A 23,028-nucleotide genomic window follows, 5' to 3' on the forward strand; every position below is an offset into this window, starting at 1 on the left:
CTTGGCTAAGAGCCATTGCAAATTTTTTTGGCTGATGTGAATCTATGAGACCACAGGAATTTAAAAGAGGTTAATAAATTATAATTGGAATACATGAATATTCCAGATAATTTTATTTATGTATTTATCAAATTTGTCACCACCCATCTCTTCCCACCAGAGGGACTCTGGGTGGTTTACAACAATATAATCCAAAAACCAATAAATATATAATAAAATTCCAATATAAAATACCCTATAAAACAATTTCACATAGCTACTAAATATAAATAAAATCCAGATGGCTGTGGTCTCATTCAGTCATTGCGTAGGAGGGGCACTTCAAGGCACTAGCCAACCCTGAGTATTTTTATTTATTATTAAATTTATGTCACCACCCATCTCCCCGAATGGGGACTCTTCTCCTCCCCTCCCCAAGTCCAGTGGCAGAGCCAGGTCTTCAATTTCCTCTGGAAGGCCAGGAGCGATGGGGCTAATCTCACCTCCAGGGGCAAGATGTTCCAAAGGGTGGGTGCTACTGCAGAGAAGGCCCACCTCCTGGACCCCGCCAGATGGAATTCTCTTACCAACAGGGTCTGCAGAATGCCCTCTCTGCATGATCGGGTGGGAGGGGCTGATGATGCAGGGAAGAGGCGGTCCCTCAGGTAACCCAGTCCCATGCTATGTAGGGCTTTAAAGGTGATAACCAACACCTTGAATTGGACCCAGAAGCAAACTGGTATCTAATGCAGCACGTGCAGCAAAGGTGTTATATGCACCCTTCTAGGGGTGCCAAAAATAGCCTGCGTGGCTGCATTCTGGACCAGCTGAAGCTTCCGGATACTCTTCAAGGGTAGCCCCATGTAGACCGCATTGCAATAGTCTATATGGGAGATAACAAGGGCATGAGTGACTGTTCGAAGGGCTTCTCAATCCAGGAAGGGGTGTAACTGGTGCACAACATGAAGCTGTGCAAAGGCCCTTCTGGCCATGACTGCCACCTGCTCTTCGAGCAGGAGCCATGAGTCCACAAGGACCCCCAAGTTACACACCGGGTCTGTCTGGGGCACTGCCACCCCATCCAGAACCAAAGATGACAAGGTCCTGGACATGGAAGAACCATTAACCCACAGGCACTCCATCTTACCAGAGTTCAGCCGAAGATTGTTGCTCCCCATCCAGACCCCTACAGCCCCCAGACACTGAGAGAGGGCAGTCACAGCATCACTTACCTCACCCGGGATGGAGATATACAATTGAGTATCATCAACATACTGATGATACCTCATCCCGTGGTGACGGATGATCTCGCCCAGTGGTTTCATGTAGATGTTGAATAGGAGAGGAGAGAGAACTGAACCCTGCGGCACCCCACAAAGGAGGGGTTGAGGGTTGGATCTCTCACTCCCCATCACCACTGATTGGGGCCGACCCTGGAGGAAGGAGGTGAACCAGCGCAGAACCACGCCGCCCACCCCCAACTCCCTGTCGGTCCAGAAGGATACCATGGTCGATGGTATCGAAAGCTGCTGAAAGGTCAAGAAGAGCAAGGATGGGTGCACTACCCCCATCCCACTCCCGCCAGAGGTCATCCATAAGTGCGACCAATGCTGTTTCTGTCCCATATCCGGGCCTGAAATCTGACTGAAAGGGGTCTAGATAATCCCTTTCCTCCAGAACCCTCTGGAGCTGTAATGCCACCACTTTCTCAACCACTTTCCCCAAAAAGGGGAGGTGGGAGACTGGATGAAAATTATCCAGTACAGTAGGGTCCAGCGATGGTTTCTTGGTGATTTACATGCCTGTTGATAGGGCCATGGTTTACCAATCACTGGCATCATTCACTAACAAAGGCCTGGGACATTATATCATATCCGGTGCATTTGGAAGATACCACTATCCCTTTTTCTCACCGAAGTTGAGGAAGGAATATACTTTATGTGATGACTGAATATTTGAAAGAACATATGTGGATTGAAATGTAATTTTCCTGCTGGGTATAGGATGATATGGATGACATCTTTTCCTAGGCATCAGGAGAGAAAGCAAAACAGAGACAAAGAGGAAATGCATTTGACTGCCAAGGAAATTGCTAAATGTTTTTGATGTCCTCATAAAATGATTTGAAGCCTTTACTGACAGTGGTTCTGCCAACTGGCCAATTCTCATTCAAAATCCAAAATAGTGAAGCATGATTTAAATGTCAGCATGAATTTCAGAAAAGTCAACTGGTCCAATTCATGGTATCTCCAAGAAGCAGCTTGTGTGAACATTTACATCACTTTGGAAAATGAACTGCTTCAGTCTGTCGGAGTGCATATTTGTGGTCTAAGAACATAGCAAAGAAATCCGACTAAGCCTATCTTACAGTCCTTTAAAACTTTAAAACTTGGTCCCTATTATGGTGTCCATGGGCTCCACAGTGTATGAGTTGGCCGAAAGTTAGCTGGCATAAATTGTGCCGTTCCCAATTCTGCCTTAATAACAAGGCCGGCAAGTGCTCAGTGCAGTACTGTTCTGCACTGTTTCAATACAAGTTAAGTTAAGGAATGCAATTTGGTGAATCCCCCTGGCTTCATTTGCAAGATTCTATTGCTGTAATCTTATAATAAAGTAGCATTAGCATTCATAACTTTGGCATCCTAGTCTGGTCTACCTTGAAGGGCTGACATCAATCTTGCAAGTATGAATCTGCTTTTCCCTCCCTCCCTTTATCTGCTTGAGAACAAGGGAGGGTCTTGTCTGAGACACTTTCTCAAATTACATTTCTGCCTGGGGCCCAGATTTCTTTTATCTGACTATTGCCTTTGATGTGGCTCTTCCTTCTGTTCCTCAAGGTTATTTTTACTGCCCATTACAGGAGGAGACAAGCTTGCTGAAGTCTGAAGCAACCAATAGAAGAAGGGCAAATCCCAATGCTTGACTACTTCAGCAACCACATGGCTGATAATTGCTAGTTTGGGTTCATAGCGAAAATTATGATGGAAGAAGGAAAACTTTACAGCTGAACTACCATAAGGTGCCTCATCCTGTAGGCTGAGGACACTAAAAAAAAATCTGGGTCTTGGTTGGGCCATAGTTAGGAGGAAGTGAGGATGAGTCCTTAATTAGGAAGATGTAGGTCTACTGAATCAGACTTAGTTTAGTCATGATTAAGTCCCACATTACAATGGGTTAACTTCAACTATGACAAAATCTGGGCCCATTTCAAGAATTCCAATTGTTGTGATTTAAAAAAAATGGAGTAAATAGCAAGCCAAGACATTCTATATTTTCTAAATGGTTAAATATGTACAGTACCGTCCTGGTGAGTCTCCATTTTCATCAAATGAGATCATATCTCCAGAAACCCCAGTGAAGTTTGCCTTCATCAGAGAATCCAGGAGTTTCCGTCCATCAATTGGCTTCATAGCATCACAAAGACCCGCATAGCCTGGACACAGTGCCATTTGCATGTTATGGAGGCCATATGCCATGGAGTAAATTGCATTAATCACGAACCCCATCTTGGAATCTTGCACATGTTGTCTTTCTAAGGTCAAATTACCTGTCAAGAAAAGAACATGTAAGAATTGCCACTGTTTTCAGGTTAACAAAATATACCTTAATAATTGTCTGTTTGCTATAAAGTGTTCTTTTTCCCCCTCTTCGAACTCTAGAACGAATGAAAATATCTGGGTTTAGGTAATGCTGCAGCTGTCTTTAACTCCAAGTCTGACTCTCAACTCTTCAAATGGGTCAGCAAGAAGTTATTTTCATGGAAGTCATCCCACGGGTTCTTTCAGTAAGTGGCACCAAACCAAGGGTCTGGCGTCTCAACAAAGATGCTAGCTAAAAAGAACAGTTGGAAGAAAATGTTCCCTGGCATGTGAGCTGTGAAAAACCAAGAAATTTCCCTACCACCAAAAATATTGCCATGGCAACGAAATAGTGTGAGATTGCTGAAGTGGCATGCCAATGTCAAAGCACGTGTTTGCAAAGCCTCCCTGTGCTGTGGGTTGAAAGATGCTGCGTACAAACCATTTCTGTTAAAAGCAGTGGGAGCCACTGAGTACAGGAGGGCCTTCTAGGGACAACGGCCATTATAAATAATTCCAAGTGCAGCTCTTACTCACACCTTCCGCTGGAAGTTAATGAATACTGTTCATCTGGAAAGGAAAGTGTTGTGTTGTATTTTGCCAAAGGAACTATTCATGCCCTACAGTCATCCCCCAGAAAAGAAGGAAAAAACCCACTTTATATAACCCTACATTGGCCTATGCAATATTCTTATTTACTCCTACTAGTCTATTAACAGAAATGTTCTTCTCCATGACCAGCAAGTATCTTTGCTCTGTCATCATGTGGTTCTCAGTTCCTGCCACTTGTCCAAGGTCAGCTTCCTTTCTGGGTTCTTTAGAGCTAAGATCTTAGAATGGGACATCATCATCATCATCATCATCAACAACATCATTCCTTTCTGATGTAAGATTTCTTTCACTTGTGGAAATAGGAATCAAAGTATTATTTCTCAATCAAAGAGTGCGGTTCCAAAGTTGCAAGTGTACAAAAATGTTAAGGTGGGTAAACCCCAATTTATCATGGTGATGAATCACTAGCCATGGAATTTTGACTAAGAAATAAGGACAAAACTGACAGCTGGGTAGTAAGAAGAAGAAATGAGCTGGTTGAAACCAGAGGATGGAGAAATAAGGTAGAAAGACCCATTTCACTGGAAGAATGAAATGGGTCTTCCTAAGGTCATAAGTCGTTTCCTTATGACCTTATGACCAGGTACCTTATGTAGTTATTTGGAATGCCCCTATTCTTTCATTTGCTCAATTTATACAAAATGGTAACTGTAATGAAGGTTAATGTTAAGACATTGAGAAGCCCCATAGAAAAATGCTCTTTTGGGTTCCCTCAGTCTGTTTTCTTCTCCCTCAATGCTTTATCAGTGCAAGTTTCTGCTACAGTATTTATTTTGTCCACTGAAGGGAGTGGTCCAGCACAAGGAGTGTGGAGGAAGCTTTCCGGATTACATTTTAAATGCTTAGCTCACTCCTTTGGGTGCCAATTAACAATCGATTTGATCATGCTAATTCTGAATATTATAGATTCCCCAAGCCCCCCAAAAAACTTGTTGGAGCCCGGGTAATTCATAGAATCATAGAGTTGGAAAGGAACTTAGAAGTCATCTGGTCCAACTCCTTACTTAGTGCAGAATCTCTGACAAACACCCCTTCAGCTGATATCTGAAGACCTCTCGTGAAGGACTATGCTCCACACATGCATCAACTACCTGATGTGTATCCTGAATGTCTTTTCATGTTGTTCTAACCCACTGGTTATGGTTCTGCCTCAGGGGCAATCGAGAGTAAGGCCACACCTTTCCTGGATGACAGTTCTTCATATATTTGAAAACTGGTATCATATCTCCACTCAGTAATCTTTTCTGGATGCTAAACCATTCCCACTCCCTTCACTATCTTGGTGGACCTCCTTTCAAGTCCCTCCAGTTTTTCAATGTCATTTCTGTGGTGCACAGAATTAGGTACAAAGCTCTAGCTTGATCTGACCAGGGCAGATTAGAATAGAACAAATACTTCTGCAAATAGTTTCTTCTCCCTGCCAACTCCATCACCAACATCTGGGGTTTGTCCCATGGAATATGATCAAGGAAATGCCCAACACTTCATTCAATATTTTCATTCATACAAGTTCAAGAAAGAGCTCAAGGCCAGTGAGAAGTTGGAACAGAGCAGATGCATATCCATTATGAACAAAACGTAGACTGGGGGGGCAGATGGAGAGAACCCAGGAGAAAGCTTTGGAAAATGAGCCTACTGACAAACAAGAAAGGATCAGAGCAGTGTTCATTGGAAAAAGAAATGGGAAATAAAGACGAGAATGGGGTGTAGGGGAATGAAATAAAACAGCATGGAGGGAAAGTGGGAAAATGGCAAATCTTATCTTTTTTCATAGAAAAATGCCTTCTAAGAAACTCTGGTTAGGCTCTAATTTAAAGTCTAATCTCCCATTGGCTCAAAGGATGCAGAGCAGAGGCAGGTAATCCCTGCCTTCCCAGGGTCTTCATGTAGCTAGCTGCTGATGTCTCCTCCTCCCATGCTTTCCAGCAGCCCACCAAACAGCTATTGGCAAGTTGCCAGGAAGTCCCATTTCCCCAGTGTTATCACAGCCCTCAGCAGTCTGCCAAACAGCTGGTAACGGGCTGTTGGAATTGCTATTCTGTTTCAGATCTCTGGGTTCCTGCTATTACTTGCATCAAAAACCAGCCAGTGTTCTTCAGTAGTATCCTGGAATCCTAGAATTGGAAGGGGCCATTTAAGATTTTGAGTCCCAACCCCCTGCTCAGAGCAGAAATTAAAGCATTCCCAACAGATGGCTGAGACTGGCACCACGGGAGGCTGGGTGAACATGCTCCCTTCCTCCCTGCCAGGCACTCTGCTCAATACCTGAAGCAGGATCACTGGGAAGTGAAGTGATGGCGCATACCAATACTGCAATTCTGCTCAGGATTTTTGGTTCCCTTTACTTTCCATCAGGAGGGAGGAATATTAACTTGGTTACTGAGGGCAGCTAAAGCCTCATCCCCCTTCCTTTCGCCTTGAAGAGGGTTGATTTGCATCCTATGTGTACTTGGGAGCATGTGTACATGTGCCTCCAACTCCCAACCAAGCATCAAATGTGGCTTTCTGGATCTAAAGGTTGCCCTTTCCTTGGGGAAAAGGGATAGATCCGTTCATACTAGGAGTTCAGTGATGTTCTCTGTACCTACCCTACTCTGAAAGGAGAGGTTCTACTGACATTTCCTTGAATATGAGTAGATGATCTGTATTTCTGAAATACAGCAGGAAAATTAAATCAATCTAATTCTTCTGAATAGGAGAAGGTGTACAGCTGCCCTCAGGGGTGTCTGCAGGCTTTGGTAAAAAAAGTCAAGATGGTGGCCATGGCAGTGCAATTGAAGCACCATTTGTTCTTTATGTACGTTGTGCTACCATGGCTGCATCTTGAATTTTTTTATCATACCTGCGAACGCCCCAGCTGCCTTTGCAAAGAATAGTAGCATAAAATCAGCAACTGCAGCTAAAAGTGTTTACAGAGATAATCAGGTCCTATTGGCTTTTTGAAAAAGAAAATTTAGGAGAAGGGATGATTATGTTGTTTCAAAATCCACTGGGAAGCATTTCCAGTCCTTAAAACATCAGCAATAGGCTACATTTCAAGTATGCATGTAATGTACAGATCTTTACTATGAGTCAAAGATACTTTGCCCAGAAATATTAACCAGGGTGCTGTTGTTGTTTATTAGTTCAGTCGCTTCTGACTCTTCGTGACTTCATCGATCAGCCCACGCCAACATGTTGCCTCAGCACTAACTGATACAACAGGCTTTCTTGTTATATTCGCATTATTGATTTTCTATATTTTAATTTTATGTTGATATTCATAAACTGCTTGGAGTCTTCAGAAATGGGGCAGTCTGTAAGCCCAATCAATCAATCAATGCAAAGAAATTATACATCTGGATATGATTCACACCATCATTATATTCATTACCGTTATGGTTACTATTATCATTATTTTGCCCCCTCAAGTCTATGCTCCTCATCATGGTGGGAAGGGAAGGTGTTCTTAAGAGTGATTAATGAAGAATGTTGGTAATGTAAACAAAGAATATAGATAGTTCTGTGGTAGGAAGGTCATTTCAGATGCTCAGCTAAAGCAAGCAGATCCCTTTGCCTCACTACCTACTTTCAGTTCAATGGATAGATATACCAACAAATCAGAGAAACACCCATGGGATCACCACTGTCAGGACTCATAGCAGAGACTGTGATGCCGCATCTAGAAGCTACAGCACTCCCACTCATACAATCAAAAATATGGAACCATTATGTAGATGACACCCTTGTCATAATAAAAAAGGAACAACTAGAGAAGACATGAGATATGAGATGATCAACAACATCTTCAAAGGAATAAATTCACAAGGGAAGAAGAAAACAACACACTCCCCCTCCTGGATATCCTCATCAGTACAGGAAACTATGGCAACTTAGAAACCCAAGTCTATCAGAAAACAGCCCACACTAACCAAGTGGCCCACTACCAAAGCAACAACTCAACCTCACACAAGGGGAGCTGTGTAAGAACATTATTCAGATGAGCACTTACATGCTGCAGCAACCCAGAACACCAGAAAAAGGAAACAGATCAGCTATACAGCATCTTCCAGCAAAATGGATACCCCCTCAACTTCATCAAAAAGTGCCTGACCACTCAACCCACTACAACCCAACCAACAGAAGCTATGAAAAGGATAACACTCCCATGTATCAAAAGGATCTCAGAAACAGCCAACAGACTACTGCAACCGCTGGGCATCACCGTAGCACACAAACCAACTAAAGCCCTCTAAAACAACTTAATCAAACCAAGAAGCACAGTAGCCTAAGAAGTAAAAACAGGAGTCATCTACACCATACAATGCAAGGACTGTGAAAGCCACTATGTAGGACAGGCAGGCAGAAGACAAGCAGAGCACATCCATGAACACCAACTAGCAGTCAGAAGACATGATGGAAACTCCTTAATCTCACAACACATGGACAGACTCAATGACAGTTTCAACTGGAAACAATTAGCATTTTAGATCAAGTCAAATCCAAAAATGCTAGGGAATTCCTGGAAGCTTGGCATCAAGACAAATCAGCCATCAATAGACACATAGAGATAAACCACATTTACAGACCATTTAAAAGAGAGAATTAAAAACCTAGGAAGGAAACAAAGACTAGAACACATCCCCTCCAGCATCCAACACTCAGATAAGCAGGGATCAGCACCAGACAAAACAATCAGGCAAAAATCAATACTCTATCAAGAAATCAGCAAGGAGGAAACCACACCCATATCAAAACTGCCAGGGAAAGCTACTATATATAAACAGGCAGCAAGCCCCACCCTCACTTGTACTGACAATGTTTCCTAGTTGGGTAATGAAACATCTGCAAGCAAACAACCAAGCTCAGAGAGCACCAAGGACTCCAAGACTCCTGAGAATACCATGGATAGCCAAGAAAACAAACAAATAGATCATAGAACAAATCAATTCAGAGTTCTCAATTTGAGACACAAATGATCAGACTCAAATTATCAAATTTTGGGCACATTACATGCTGGAAAAGGTGGAAGGAAAGAGAAGAGGACAATCAGCATCTTGCTAGATGGAACTGATTACAGTGATGATGGGTGCACTGTTTGAAGACTTGAAGAGCCAGGTTGGGAAAGGGATAGGTCCTCCTGGAGAAGGTGTATTTATGTGGTTGCTAAGAGTCATCACTGACCTGATGGTTCCTAATCAATCAATCATTATTGTGATCCCATGGATTCTGACACTGATTCATTCCAGATTCATTCACTGATATTTATGACCCTATTAGCACAGCACATTTCACTTACTTAACTGTTTATCCAGTCCAGTCTCTGTTGTTCTCATAGCAAACAGTCGCATAACCTGGGACAAAGCACCACTATTTTTGGAAGGCAAAATACTCATGCAGTCTATGACAGCCAGGACAATACTGGCAAAGCCCCATCATATCTCGAACCACTTCTTCATTAGCCATGCAGGAACCAGAAGGTGTGACCTGGGCACTATCCAAGTTTGGGAGATATGAGCTGTGCTGCAGCAATTTGAGAGCAAGTCCCATAAAGGAAAGCATTGCCTTTTCACTTTAGATCTCCAAACCTTGGAAGACTGAAGGGCAGAGTTTGGAGACACACATATTTGACTTGGTTATAATATTTGCAGTCCACCAGGTGAAGGTAGTTTAATTGAAAACAAACTTGGAGCGGTTTTCATTTAAAACTAACCCCCTCCTAAACCACTGCCATAAAAAGAATGAAAAAAAAAAAAGAATTAAAATCCCTTGGAACACTACATCAAGTAATAAAACTCATCTTCACCCTGCTGGATAATTTTACCTTTTCTACTTACAAACAGTCTAAGAGAAGTATGTAGGCAGTAATGTCTCTCCACATGTATATGTGTATGTGTGCATCTGTGTGCCAGGCTGGTGCACAAAGCTTATAAAGAATGTATAGCAATTAAAACATCTGCTAAACACAGACACACTCGAACACATGATTACGGATGCAAGGGCATCAATTCAAAAACCCTTTGGTCCTAAGGTCAACTGGCCCTAGTCAACAGACACGTTGTCATGACCTCGTTGCAAGGCACAAAGAGCCTCACAACGTGGATCATGATCATTAAGAAATAGAGGAAGGAGATAATCAAACTAGGGATTAACACAAGCACCCAAAAGCACCCACACCCATGGACCCATAGGCAGCTGAAAAGAAGGACGTCAGAGGAACGGAGATAAGCCGCACCTGGTGCCCCGGAGGACACAACCGACGCTGGGAGACAAAGGAAGGCACCGGGAAAACGCCCAGGCGGCCATCAAGGGTCCCATCAAGAGGGATCGGGACAATGTGGGGTGGGGAGCCCGAGGCAATACAAGAGGGTATAAAAGGGGCACCTCCACACCACCAACCCCGTACCCATTTTTCGTTCTGTCAGCTATCATTCCAATAAACCAGAAATCCTTAATATCCATTAAGTGAGTCTGTGTCTTATTGCGAAGCGAGGCTGGCCCTGACACACGTTTTTTAATTTTGGTCTACCATTCTACAGTGTAGGGCCTAATTACACTGCCCCTGGAGTAGTTCTGATTATAAAATGACAGTGGGCTGGGGAAGATAGCTGAACTCCAACCGTGTTTTCGAAGATTTCATAAAGTGGTATGATTTCCCTTCGGAGTGCAATCTGAGATTTTCCATCATTATCACCACACCTGTCTTATTATTTCCCCCCCCCTCCATGCTGTATACATTTCCTCTGTTGCTGTCAGATTCGTTGTTATACATTCTGCATTATTTAACCTTAGAATGTTCAGAATGTATTCATTGCTTGGTGGTGCTAATCACTTAGGTGTATATATTCGTTTATCTTCCAAGACCATACAATTCCCATTGTGTCCCGCTTCATTCCTTCTGCATCTCTTGCTCAGTATTTTCTGCTGTTGTCCAGTAATTTGGCTTGTTAAACATCTGTGACTTCCTCTCCATCTTGATCTGCAACCATCATATAATACGTGGTGAGGCACCCTGGAGATAATAGCATTGCAAACCTTTAATGAATTCTTCTATTCCAGGACAACAGAGAAAGACAATGCGGGATTTTAGAAATGGGGAAGATTGACTCTACATTTGTTGAAACTAAGCTTGGATTCAGACAACATACTGAGCCCTAAGGTAGTTTGTTTGATTTTAGTTCAATATATTGTGTGAACTCAGCTGTTGTTTAACTATTGTATGAATACAGCCAATATTGATTTATAGAACAAATCATGGTTTTGGGTAGAGTGCAAACAGTTTAAATGTAGGAAATTCAGGACTGATAAACCTTGGCTTTGAACTGCTGATGACAATGCCAGGTCCATTTGTAATAAGATAATGTTCATCTAAAAACTGGTAATGGATGAATGACCAGACTTGGCATATATTACCAATCAGCCTGGGTGATGGTGATGATGTTGCCTTCTTGGCTATTTGCCTTCTAGAGTTTTGGGTCCTTCAGGAGTCTTGACTGTTTTATGGAATTGCTACCCTTTAAGGCCAGGTTAGCAACTACTCACTTTCCTAAGGTTGATGACAACTGAGTTCTTCTGGATAGCATTTGGTGGATAATGGGCTGGTGCCATTGGGAGTTATAATATATTTTCTATATTTTGTTTGATTGATGAAAACTGCTGGAAGCCCACATGGATTGTTTTGTATACAAATGAATTAACTGATGAAATAAATGAATTACTTTTTAAAAAATTCTTTCATACAACTCAGAAGTATGAATTTGCTGCCATCAGATGGAGTGATCATTACCAGTTTAGATGATTTTAAAAGGGGAATGGAAAAACTCATGAAGAATCAGGCTTCAAGAGGTACTAATCTTAATGGTCATTTGCTACCACTGGAATTACAGGCAGCCAATCTTCAATACTAGTTTCAAGGAAGCAGTAAGGTCCATTGTGTGAAACCAAATAATGCGTTAGATGGAGTTTCGGCTCGATCATGAGAACATAAAAATAGCCATACTGGATCAGCCCAAGGACCATCCTAATCCAGTGTTTTGTTTCTCACACTGGTCAAACAACTACCTCTGGGCTGCTTACAGCATAAAGACAAACTATCACCCCACTGATGTCCTTCTGCAACTGATGTTGGCCAGCCCAAAGTGAGTCTTCAAGACTACCAGCTCTTGATAGCCCGGTGCTCCATAAATATATGCAGTACCTCTTCTGAAAGCCATTCAATTTAAAGTCATCACCAGACCTTGTGGGACTTAATTCCATATGTTAATCATGTAATTCAGCATGGTTCTTCTTACATTTTTAGATGACATCAGCCAGTTATGCTAAGAAGCAGTTAGGGGCATGGCAATAATACCATGAAAAGAAATAAGTCATTTGAGGGAACTGGAAACACTGAGGTGCGTGACAAAGGAGGCATGGAATTTTTTTTTTTTAATGTTTGCTCTGAGCTCGGATAAGCTACACAGGATCAGCCCCACTTTTTTATTCTGGGGAGATGCAAAATTGTGGCACACAGAGTCTTTGTTCTGTTTGGAGCTGTTTGCAGAAGGGCATATTGTTCACCCAAGAAGCTTTAGAAGAAAAGAACAGAAGGGGTGTATATGAGGGGAGGAAGGATGTCCATTATTGGTGCATTTTATGAAAGACCACAAAGAATTACTTTGCTGCAGTACTTTTCCAGATTCACAAATTAGTCAATGGCAAAGTGTGCATTTGTAGTTGCTCTGTAATGAAAAACCAGCTTGAACAGAGAGAAGTCACCATGGCATCAGTGTTAAACCTGGCAATTTAAATCAGGATATTTCCATTTCTATAGAAGCATTCTAAATATTGGAATGTTCCACGCCACTGTACTCTTTCCCAAAGTTCTGCTGGAGCTGAAACAGTGGTATAAAATGCTGCATGTATCATATTTCCTGCCCATCACACAGCAATTAAAAAGAGTATAGAATCAAAGATTTAGAGGATGCTTTGTTGATCATCTAACCCAAGCCCTCTTGATGTAGGAAGTCTACAAAGCTAGAGCAGTTTGCTGACTGGTCTCTCCCCAAGACCTCCAACAAAGGAGAATCCACTAATTATCAAAGTGTTTCCTATTTCAGCCTTGGTGGAGTTGAGGTAATCACATCAAGAGGGTGCCCAGTGTGGGGAAGTCATCAGCAAAGAACATCTCACACTGGGAATCCTGCCCTTGAGAAGTGGTTGGAAAAATTTCCCTGCCCCTAGAGAAATGATGCACAAAATATTCCTGACCACAAGTTGAATGCAAAATTCTAAAAAAATATATTTGTGTCCAGCTTCAGTTCTTACTAACTATCCTGGTCTTTTGAACCAAATTCCAAATACTTCAGCTTTTTGGGGGAAAGGACCATTTCATAATTTGGAGAGGCCTTCACCAAAACATCTAAAATGGTCTCCTCTCCTTTGGTGGCTAGCTTCTTGATAACACTGTCACCAACTGCTGCTTAGGATCCCACTGTATGAATAGGCAGTGTCATTTATTCTTTATCACTACCATTATATTTTAATATAATACCCCACCTTTCTTCCAGCAGCTTATGGCAATAGGCATATTTTACAACAGTCCTGTGTGATAGGTTAAGTTGAGAAATAGTAACAGACACAGATTTACTCCTTGAACTTCTTCCTAACAGGTTTTTCTTTTCATTCTCTACAAAAACAAGAAGTTGAGATGTCTCCTGAATTTCAGAGTGTACCCTTTATGTCACAATAATGGGGTGGGAACCTCATGTAACCATGGCCCATAGGTCATCCTCCCCTATAGGTCATCCACACTGGCTTTCAATTGCTCCTCCTTCATTGATTAGACTAGAGCTAGAAGAAACTGCAAGAATCAAGAGGAGTGGGGTGTGAGCCCCCAGTTAGGCTGACCCTTGACTCTATTCCTGGATTCCATGCCACAAAAACTCTTTGCTTTCCTTTGCTAAATGACTTAAAGGATGTCTATCTCAGAAGAATCAGAAACCCAGCCTGCTTTTCATAAAGCCTTAAAGACCAAGCTTTTTCCCAGAAGTTGGGTGAGGAGATTTTCTAATCCCATCCAATATGATTCTTTGTTTGTTGGATGGCCTCAGCAATAGGTTTGTGTTACTTTTTAGCCTATTTTATATCTTATGACAGTTCATACTTGTTCTCTGTGGGTTTTTTTTAATTGTACACCACCCTGCATCATTTTGAGGGGAAGGCTGTATAAATCCAACAAATACATACATAAAAACATACATACTTACATAGTAGTAAAAAGCAACAACAACAAGGGGGTGCAAAGGAAACAGCCATACTATCATACTCAAGAAATATCTATTTCTAATTGAAAATAATAAGCACAATAACTTTGAGAAAGGATTACCCACAAAATGCATTTTAATTGAAATTAAGTGGAACACTGAGCAGCAGATGATGTTGCAATATGCAAAACTTTAGCAAAGTATTCATCCTCAAAATTAAGTGTGCATGCACTATGCAATTAATTACACTAGTCATTTAACAGCAATTGGAGTTGCTCCAGAAACAACGCTGACGTGTATAATCATAATGATCAGTCTGTTTTAGGATGAATAGTGTTCTTTTAGATTCCCTTCAAAAATAGGATAACTCCTGATCCATCAGGATTTGACCTGTCTAATTTGGCTAGTGGTTTGTTGATAATACTTTCTGTAGACAAGCCTGGATCAAATAAGTTCACAGAAGTTACCTGATAAAAGCAGGATGAGATTTATTGGGACTACACTTCTTTCTGTGTGTTCTTTTTTAATTAGTCAACCCATACCAATTGAATAACAAGGAAAGAAATATAGATTGAAGAATTAATGGCTTAGGATTTGATCAAAGATTGCCGTTGTGCTACATGGATATTCTGCTTCTAATTTAATTATTCCAAAGGGCTAGAAAAGAGGTCAATCTTCTCAGGTGTTCCCACAATTAAATTTATCTCCTCTCCTCTACCATCTCACCCACCTCCCTTCCTTCCTTTCTACCTACTTATCTAAAACTCTCTCTTTCTCTGCCTAAATCTTGAAAGTCTTTAGATGTCCTCATCTAAGGTGGGAATGCTGAAAACTCAGGCATTCTCACCTGAGATCTTGCAAAATAAGACAAACTCATGAGATTTATGGCATTTTAAATCTGTCCATAGTTATTGAATTGTATGACTCCACAACTTTGTTAGTGATTGTGAAACCCAAGGGCAGTGCTTTGACATTGCCTAAAGAGGTCCACTTTACACTGGGTGGTCCCATGTGTAAAGATATTTCTAACTGTAGTCCAATTGCAAAATATTTTGTAAAAAAACACAATGAGGGAGGAATGAGATAATTGTTAGTAACTGAACAGCAGCCTGAGAACCTGGTCAAAATCTTGTCAGCTATGATAATAACACCTATATTAAAATTGAAATTATGTATACAATTTAAATTAGAGAAGCTGTTTCTACCTTGGCTACTCTACAAATAATTAGCAGATGCTAATTAATCTGTCAATTTGAGGGCAACAGCACCACCACCAGCATACTGATGATACCAGTTGTATATCACCATCCCAGGCTGGATCAGGAAAGCCATCTAAATCCTGTCCCAGTACTTGGAGGTAGTGAGTGCCTGGATGAGTCAAAACAAGCTCACATTAAATCTTTGCAAGACAGGCCTATTGTCCATGGTGATCATTCTGGCTTGATTCCACTTCCAACTTTGTCCTTCTAAAGAAGCCATTTTGGGGTCCTCCTGGACATGCAATTCTTCTGAGAACAGCAGATGGAGGTCATGGCCAGGGGAATCTTTGTCCACCTTTGCTGGTACACCAACCATGGGTGTTTCTGGATCATGAGGCTCTGAAAACAGTGGTTCATTATAATGCATTCTACACATGACTACTTTTAAAGACATCTTGGAAGCTTCAACTGATTTAAAATGTGGTGGCCCATCTACTAACTGAGCACTTTTATACTCAAGCTACATTGTTAACTGGTTACCAGTTTGCTTCCAGGTCCAGTTCAAGGTATCTTCAAAGCCCTACATGCCTGAGTCCCAGGAACTTAAGGAACAATCCTTCTCTGCAAGATTTGTCCCCCCACCCCCATGTTGTCCCACATGCAAATAGAAAGGGGGCAGGGGAAAGCCCATTGAGGCAGTGGCTGTTTCCATACTCTAGAACACCTTGTTTCCTGAGATAATGAATGTCCTAACCTTTTGGCCTTTAAAAAAAGAATTGAATAGCTTACTTTTCGGTAGAGCTTTTGCATTGGTCATAGAAGGGCCGCCTTAATTTACTTAGTTAAAGTACTGCTTGTGTGTTGATTTCTATATTTTGTTCTAAAATTCCCTTGAGTCTCAGGAAGTAGGTGATACACTGTATCAAATTTTTGAATCAATCAATCAATCAATCAGTCAGTCAATCAGTTAGCTAAATTGTGCCCCCAATTATCCACTTTTTCAATGAGGTGGGGCAATATTTTTGTGGCCATCTTAGTTAAAGAGTGTAACTTGTAATTCTTGCAGAATTTTACTGTTACTGATTGATAAATTTTGCTGTTACTGACTGATGAAGGAAAAAATACCTGGCACCACTCTTTGAATTATTGATGAATGTGTGTTTCTGAAAGAACAATGTTATATATGCAAACTCCTGAATGTAATCATGTCTTCCAGAGGCAAACTATGTTTATAAAATCATTTCCCTAAACAAAAGCTATCGATTCTATTTCACCCAAATCCTCAATTTTATTTATTGGCTTTCATTACTGTGGAGAAATCTGCAGCCTTTGAACAGGGATGAGTAAGTCAGTTTTCAGTCCAAGGCAGCTCCACATATGTTCACTGATAAATCCATTCCATTCTGCTCCTGCATTAATCTATGCAAGAATTTTTCAAATCCTTGTTAAAATATGGATTTGAGCATCTTTCCCTTCAAGTGTGCAGATTTAATTAATTGTTCTCAAAAGTTGATGGTACTAGCGCACATGGTCTACTGATCTCTACAAGAGAAAAATATCTAGCAAATTAATTTAAAGAATGTAAAATTAAAATGATTTTTTTAAAAAAATCATTCACAGATTTTTTTCAAAACATAGCGCATGTATAGACATATACACTTCTAGGTAAAATAATCAGAAAATGAACTTCTACAATGCACTTCTCATACTCACAACACAAATGCAGAAGTATGCATTTGTTGATCAAAGATTATACTTCACCATTGTTATGATGCATTCTGCAACAGAAAATGTGTATAAGTTGCATACACTGAAAGAAATAGGCCTGCAGAATTTCTTACAAATGTGATTGCCAATTATTAAAAAAAAAAAGCAAGGTGATGCAGAGACCGAGTGGAATAAAGGTATAGAAACAAGAACAATTCTGCAGATTTTGTGCATTTTCCATTAGCACATCTTGATTTGTTTAGGAAATGAATCAATGAAGTAGAATAACCAACCATATTTAATCCATAAAACACCGTCTGAAATGGTCACTTCCCCCAAATCACTGCAACAGTGAACATTTAAAAGCAGGACCATTATTTTCATCCAGATAGCCCTGTTTCTAATATACTTAGTTCTAGATATAATAAACCATTTGGACAACATTGCTTCTAATTACATAAAGTTGTAAGGGACAGAAAACTTACTGGTGCAGGTCTTGTTGTATTTGGGGTTCTCCTGAGGGGACCCATTCAGTCGGCACTGGAACCGGTGTTGCCAAAATTCCTGAAACCATGGATTTCGCTGATTGGTCTCTGGATGAAGTTGCAGGTAATAATCATCAAACCACTTCACACCAGGAGACTGGAGCTTGATTGTTATTCCACCAGCAGCTTCACGCTGGTAGCCATCTGTCACATCATACCTGTCTGCCCAGCCATCACTGCAGAGATAAAATAAAAGGAGAACAATTTTTGTGTGGAGCTAGCTTTTTTGAACCATGAAAGGGAATTACTGGAAAGCATCCTTGGGAGTAACAAGGGGATCTGAAGTTAACAAGGGCTACAGAGCAGACAAGAAAGACACATGAGGCAAATTCCATTCTTCTGACACCTATGGGCATGCAACAGTCTTTGGTTTCCTTCAGGTTTAAACAGTTTTAGGTCCTCACTGGAAGTGAATTGAGTTTTGGCTTCTATTCTGGACAGCACCTCATATTCCAATTTGGAGGAAGAGTCAGCAGCCAGATGAGATCAACCAGTGGCAGCAGCTGGAAAGCATCAGATTGAAAATCTGGGCCTACCTAGACTTGTTTGGGACCTGCATCAGTCAAAGATCTCATACATGCTGAGGGCTCATGCTTCTCAGCAATTATTCCTCAGCTGAGGCAACAAACCTAGAATGAATTAAAAGAAGAATTTGAAGTGTTAGGCTCCAGGCTAGAAGCATATTCTTTTAAGGCACAGTGTCTAATTCATGAGCTGCATTTGTTATCTTACTGGTTCTGGATGGTTTCCAGAACATTGATTATTATTTCTGCTGGGATTTAGCATTATGATTGTACAATTTAATGTTTTGCAAGAGTTTAGTTCCAGTGTCACTGGACATTTTTTGTGTAATTGCTTATGGGGGTTATGGTTATGTCCTCAAAAGGCAGGCAGGCATGAAAGAAAGAAGGTTGGTTCCCAGGTCTGATTTAGCAGTAGCTCTTTCAATTTTTCTTATGTACCTCTTTATTTACACACTGTCCTTTTTACTGCTAAATTTTAGAGACCTTCAGCTGAAGCATCTGCAGCTGACCCTTCACTGAAATTCCTGGCTTATTCCCCCACACAAATCACATGGAATGAAGTAAGAGGGATTATTTCACCCATCAATGAGAAATCCTGGAATTACTCGAAGACAATTTTTTCCAATAAAGCAACAGATTTGTTGCCTGATATATATAACAGATACATAAGAGAGCAGCTATTTGTCCAAACTTCTGACAGTTTATTGGGGCATTAAAAGCAATGGAAGGAAATTAGCTACATCAGCTCCAAAGTCTACCTGGAGGCAGCGGCTGGAAGGATGAGGGAATTTTGGATTCCATGGATACAGGAAAACATAGGACACTTTTGGCCACTACCAACATCAAAACTCCTTTCACTGGTGTAATGTGGAGAACCTGCAACCATAGCTGGGTTTCTTGAGGTTTTGTGTCTATACAAAATATTTGGGAGCCTAGCTGTTTTTTGTTTTTGTTATTTAAAGAGCTTTGAACTGAATGAAAAGACTCGGCTTTCTCTTGAATATTGGAATAAGTAGGCATTATTAGATGATGTGCCTCATGGGAACATGACCACCACCTGCATATGTTAACTAAGCTTATTCATAAAAATCTATACTGAGCCCTATATAAAGCTTGGCAAAACTATTAGGCCATGACTCAAGCTGGTGAAAATTGTGATTTTGGAGAAACCCAACTGGCATATGTAGGATCAAGGAGGACTACCTTATAAGAATGCATGTAAGAAACTGAAGATGAGGATGACCATGAAGATGAAGATGAAGTTGATGAGTGAAGGCCAGGATGAGGATGATTACTACAGCTTGTTCCAGTTGTGTACGTTGATTCTTCCGGGGATCACTGTAGTACAAAAAAATAGCATTTCAACACAAGTAATGTTCAAAACCATGTCACAGTGAGGCTCCATTTGGGTAGAGTCAAAACTTCAATTAATGAAACCTACCCCCAATCTGGCAGCCTCAAGATGTGCTGGGAAAGTTAAGCTGGGAAAGTTAAGGTTAGTAATTCCAGCTAGGATTTATGATTCTAACACATCTGGTGGTTCCCAGGTTGGGTTATGCTGTTGTAATAGCTCATTCATATAGTGACACTTGTATGGCATGAAATTATACAAAGGGACCCACCAAATTGTCCACTCTATTTTGGGGCAGCAAATGAAGGGAGGAAGTATACCTTTGTGTTAGATGGTTTTTGTTTTTGTTTTTTTAAGGAGGAGGAGAAATTCTCCAACTGTTTCTTGGGAGTGGGCTTCATCATTTAAAGTGATAGTAAATCAATTGTTCCTCCCCTATTTTTTTCCCTTGTTGCCAGTGTAACAATAGTAAAAGAAGAACCATATCCATTCTCCACAAAGTTACAAACAAAGTGTCATTCTGGGGTATTGTAGGAGAAAACTGGTATCCATTAGAAAAAGATGATGGAGAATAAAAAGAGAGCCTTAAATGGTCTTCTTTTTTGGGGGGGGATAAGAAAAGTAAACATTTTGGACATTTTTAAAAATGAAAGGGAAAGAAAGAAGGAGAAAAAGGAATAGCAACTCAGCTCTAACTGTGGAGAATGTCAGCTGCAGAGAGGAAAATTGAAGACAATCACTAATGGAACTGAATATGAATTCTTTGATAGATCCTTAGGGATGAGAAGTTACTTATTAAAATACTGATAGATTAACAGATTAATGGATTGAGTGGTAAGATAGATATGATTTTTAATGGAATGCTCACGGAGCTAAGCAGCATTGAATTACATCATGGCAATGAACTAACATTGGCAACCACAGAATGCTAGAAGCAATTGCTGGCAGTGATATTGTAATAATCCAAATGGTGCAAATGATTATAATATTGAGAACTTTCTTTCCATTGCAGTCAACTGAACTGGTGTAGCATATTTTGGGTCAGAATTATAGTGGAGGCAAATAATTAAATCCTCCCCCATGCTGAAGTCCTGATTTGGTTGCCTCCAACCATCTATTTGTGTCTATGTGTTGTGTGTGTTATTAAAATAGACATGCAAGGATTAAAGTCTGCCAATACCAAGTCCAGTAATAACAAGAAAAAAGCAACACTTTTCAGTCTATTACTGTTGGATCTTTGTTTCAGAATTTCAAAATTCAAATAACAATATCTCAAACAATACTGTAGAAAATATGGAGGTCCGCTTCTTCATCACACATAAGTATAAAGGTCTTCTTTTCCTTTATTTTTTATTTGCATTTTTAATTCTTCTTCTTCTTCTTCATCATCATCATCTACTTGACTTTCCCGTACTCTTAAAACATCACCACTTGTGATAGATAATATGAACTATTCAATTTGCAATATGTTACGAATCTGTGACTAAGTACTATTGAACTCAATGGGTTAGGGTGCCTTGTTGGTTCCTGTGCAATTGTGATGTTTCTCATGGAGGGCTGTCATTTTTGTTTTGTTTTTCTTTCCTCTGATCATAACCAAAAGGACAAGCCTTTATACTTGAATGAAATTAATGCAATTAAATTAATCATCTGAATTTAGATCAACAATAGTACAACTGAGACCTTTCAGAGAAAAATGGGAGGGCAGAAAACATTTAAGGCAGCCTTCCCCAATATATACAGCCTCCAGATGTGTGGGCTTCAGTTCCCAGCACTTTCTGTAATGGTCATGCTGGGTGGTGAATTCTGGCAACAGAAGTCCACACATATGGGAAGCATGGGCATTCATTGGCAAATGACAACATCTGCACAATGATGTCATCATGCAAATTCTACCACTTATATATGTGCATTAGACTTCAGGACACTAGTACCTAATGGCAGCATTTGTAAGATGAGGTCATCATGCACTTAGCATGAGCTGGGCATCATCACAATTTGCTGCAGCTGCCACTGTTGAAGAATACCTGTGTTGGGAATGGGTACACTAAATTGGTTAATAAAAAAGGATCCTGCTGAAATATTAGCCAGGAAAAAATAATGGGTGAATTCAGGGAAATGCAAAATCCTACGGAATGTAAATTTGCTTCTTCATTGGCTGCTTGCAAGCAGTGTAGTCAAATTATCTGTCTCTTTGCTGTTCTAGCATGACATGCCTTCTCCATTACTATGCAATATCATGCAAGCAAGATTGATACATTAATTCTACATATGGTGGTGAAGCGACAATTGGTTTCTTTGAATGAAATGAAAACTAGAGATCCATGGCTGATCACACATTTTGCATGCAGGAAATCTCCTATTTATTTCCTGGAACATTATGTTACAAAGGAATAGTTTGCAAGTTCAGTGGAGACCTGGAAGGTGCTGCCAGCTGGAATGAATTTGCAACAGAGGATTCCAAGAGGAAGGACAATCATACAATAAGAGCAGGATTTGGGATACCCGGTAATGCTGTGCAAAAAAATGTCTCACTTTCTCAAGAGATTTCTTCCTTCTGGTTTTCTCTTGTATTTCTCTTGTATTCTCTGGAGGATTTATTTCAAATGCCTCTTGGTGTTTTGATGGAGATAGTGGAGGAAGTTATTATTTTCTGTTACACCTCTTTCCATCCCTCACAAGCATCTCTGGCTGCCCATGCTTCCCAATCTGAAGAAGCCCCATCTGAGAAGATTTTCCCTTGGGAGGAAACAGAGGACTGGGATGTAGGGAGTCAGCAGATGGCTGGGGGGAGAATTGTCCAAGGATAGACAAGAAGATTACATATAGCTTGTGGGCACCCATCAGTAAGTATCACCATTTCTCTGAAATTTCTCTCCTCCTGTGAAAGACTAACATACTACATACTACACACTATATTCACTAACACACATACACATACACACAACACACACTGACCATCTTGTCACCATGCAAATTCCAGAACACCACATTCCACCCAGGAAAATTAAACTGATTTTTTTTTCTCCTTTGCAAGAAATTTCAGAAGCCAGTTGTCTTTCATCAAATTGGGAGGAAAAAAATGCAGATATTTGGGGGAGGGAGGGCTGAAGTTAATTGCAAGGAAGGAGTTGTATATGTTTGGGGGTGGTGAGGTGTTTAGTTTTCTGTTTTGCTCATTTGTTTGGTTTTCCTTTAGCCCAGGCTTTCTCAACCTTTTGACCCCGGAGGAACCCTTGAAATAATTTTCAGGTCTCAGGGAACCCCTGCACATTCAGGCTCAGATAGGCCAGAAGGTACAAAATAATTA

At 40.6% G+C, this 23,028-nt stretch overlaps 1 protein-coding gene across 1 annotated transcript in view; it reads right to left on the reverse strand.

Annotated features, from left to right (window-relative positions):
- Positions 1 to 23,028, reverse strand: part of GRM5 (glutamate metabotropic receptor 5) — a gene marked incomplete at its 5' end in the record, with an annotated part of 241,551 nt that overhangs the window by 47,076 nt on the left and 171,447 nt on the right. Inside the window, 2 exons of the mRNA XM_063305907.1 lie at positions 3,280 to 3,526; positions 17,784 to 18,019. Coding sequence (XP_063161977.1) covers positions 3,280 to 3,526; positions 17,784 to 18,019 — 483 coding nt within the window. The remainder of the gene's footprint in view (positions 1 to 3,279; positions 3,527 to 17,783; positions 18,020 to 23,028) is intronic.

This window comes from Candoia aspera, chromosome 5 (genome assembly GCF_035149785.1).
Source record: "Candoia aspera isolate rCanAsp1 chromosome 5, rCanAsp1.hap2, whole genome shotgun sequence".
In the NCBI taxonomy this organism is placed as follows: domain Eukaryota; kingdom Metazoa; phylum Chordata; class Lepidosauria; order Squamata; family Boidae; genus Candoia; species Candoia aspera.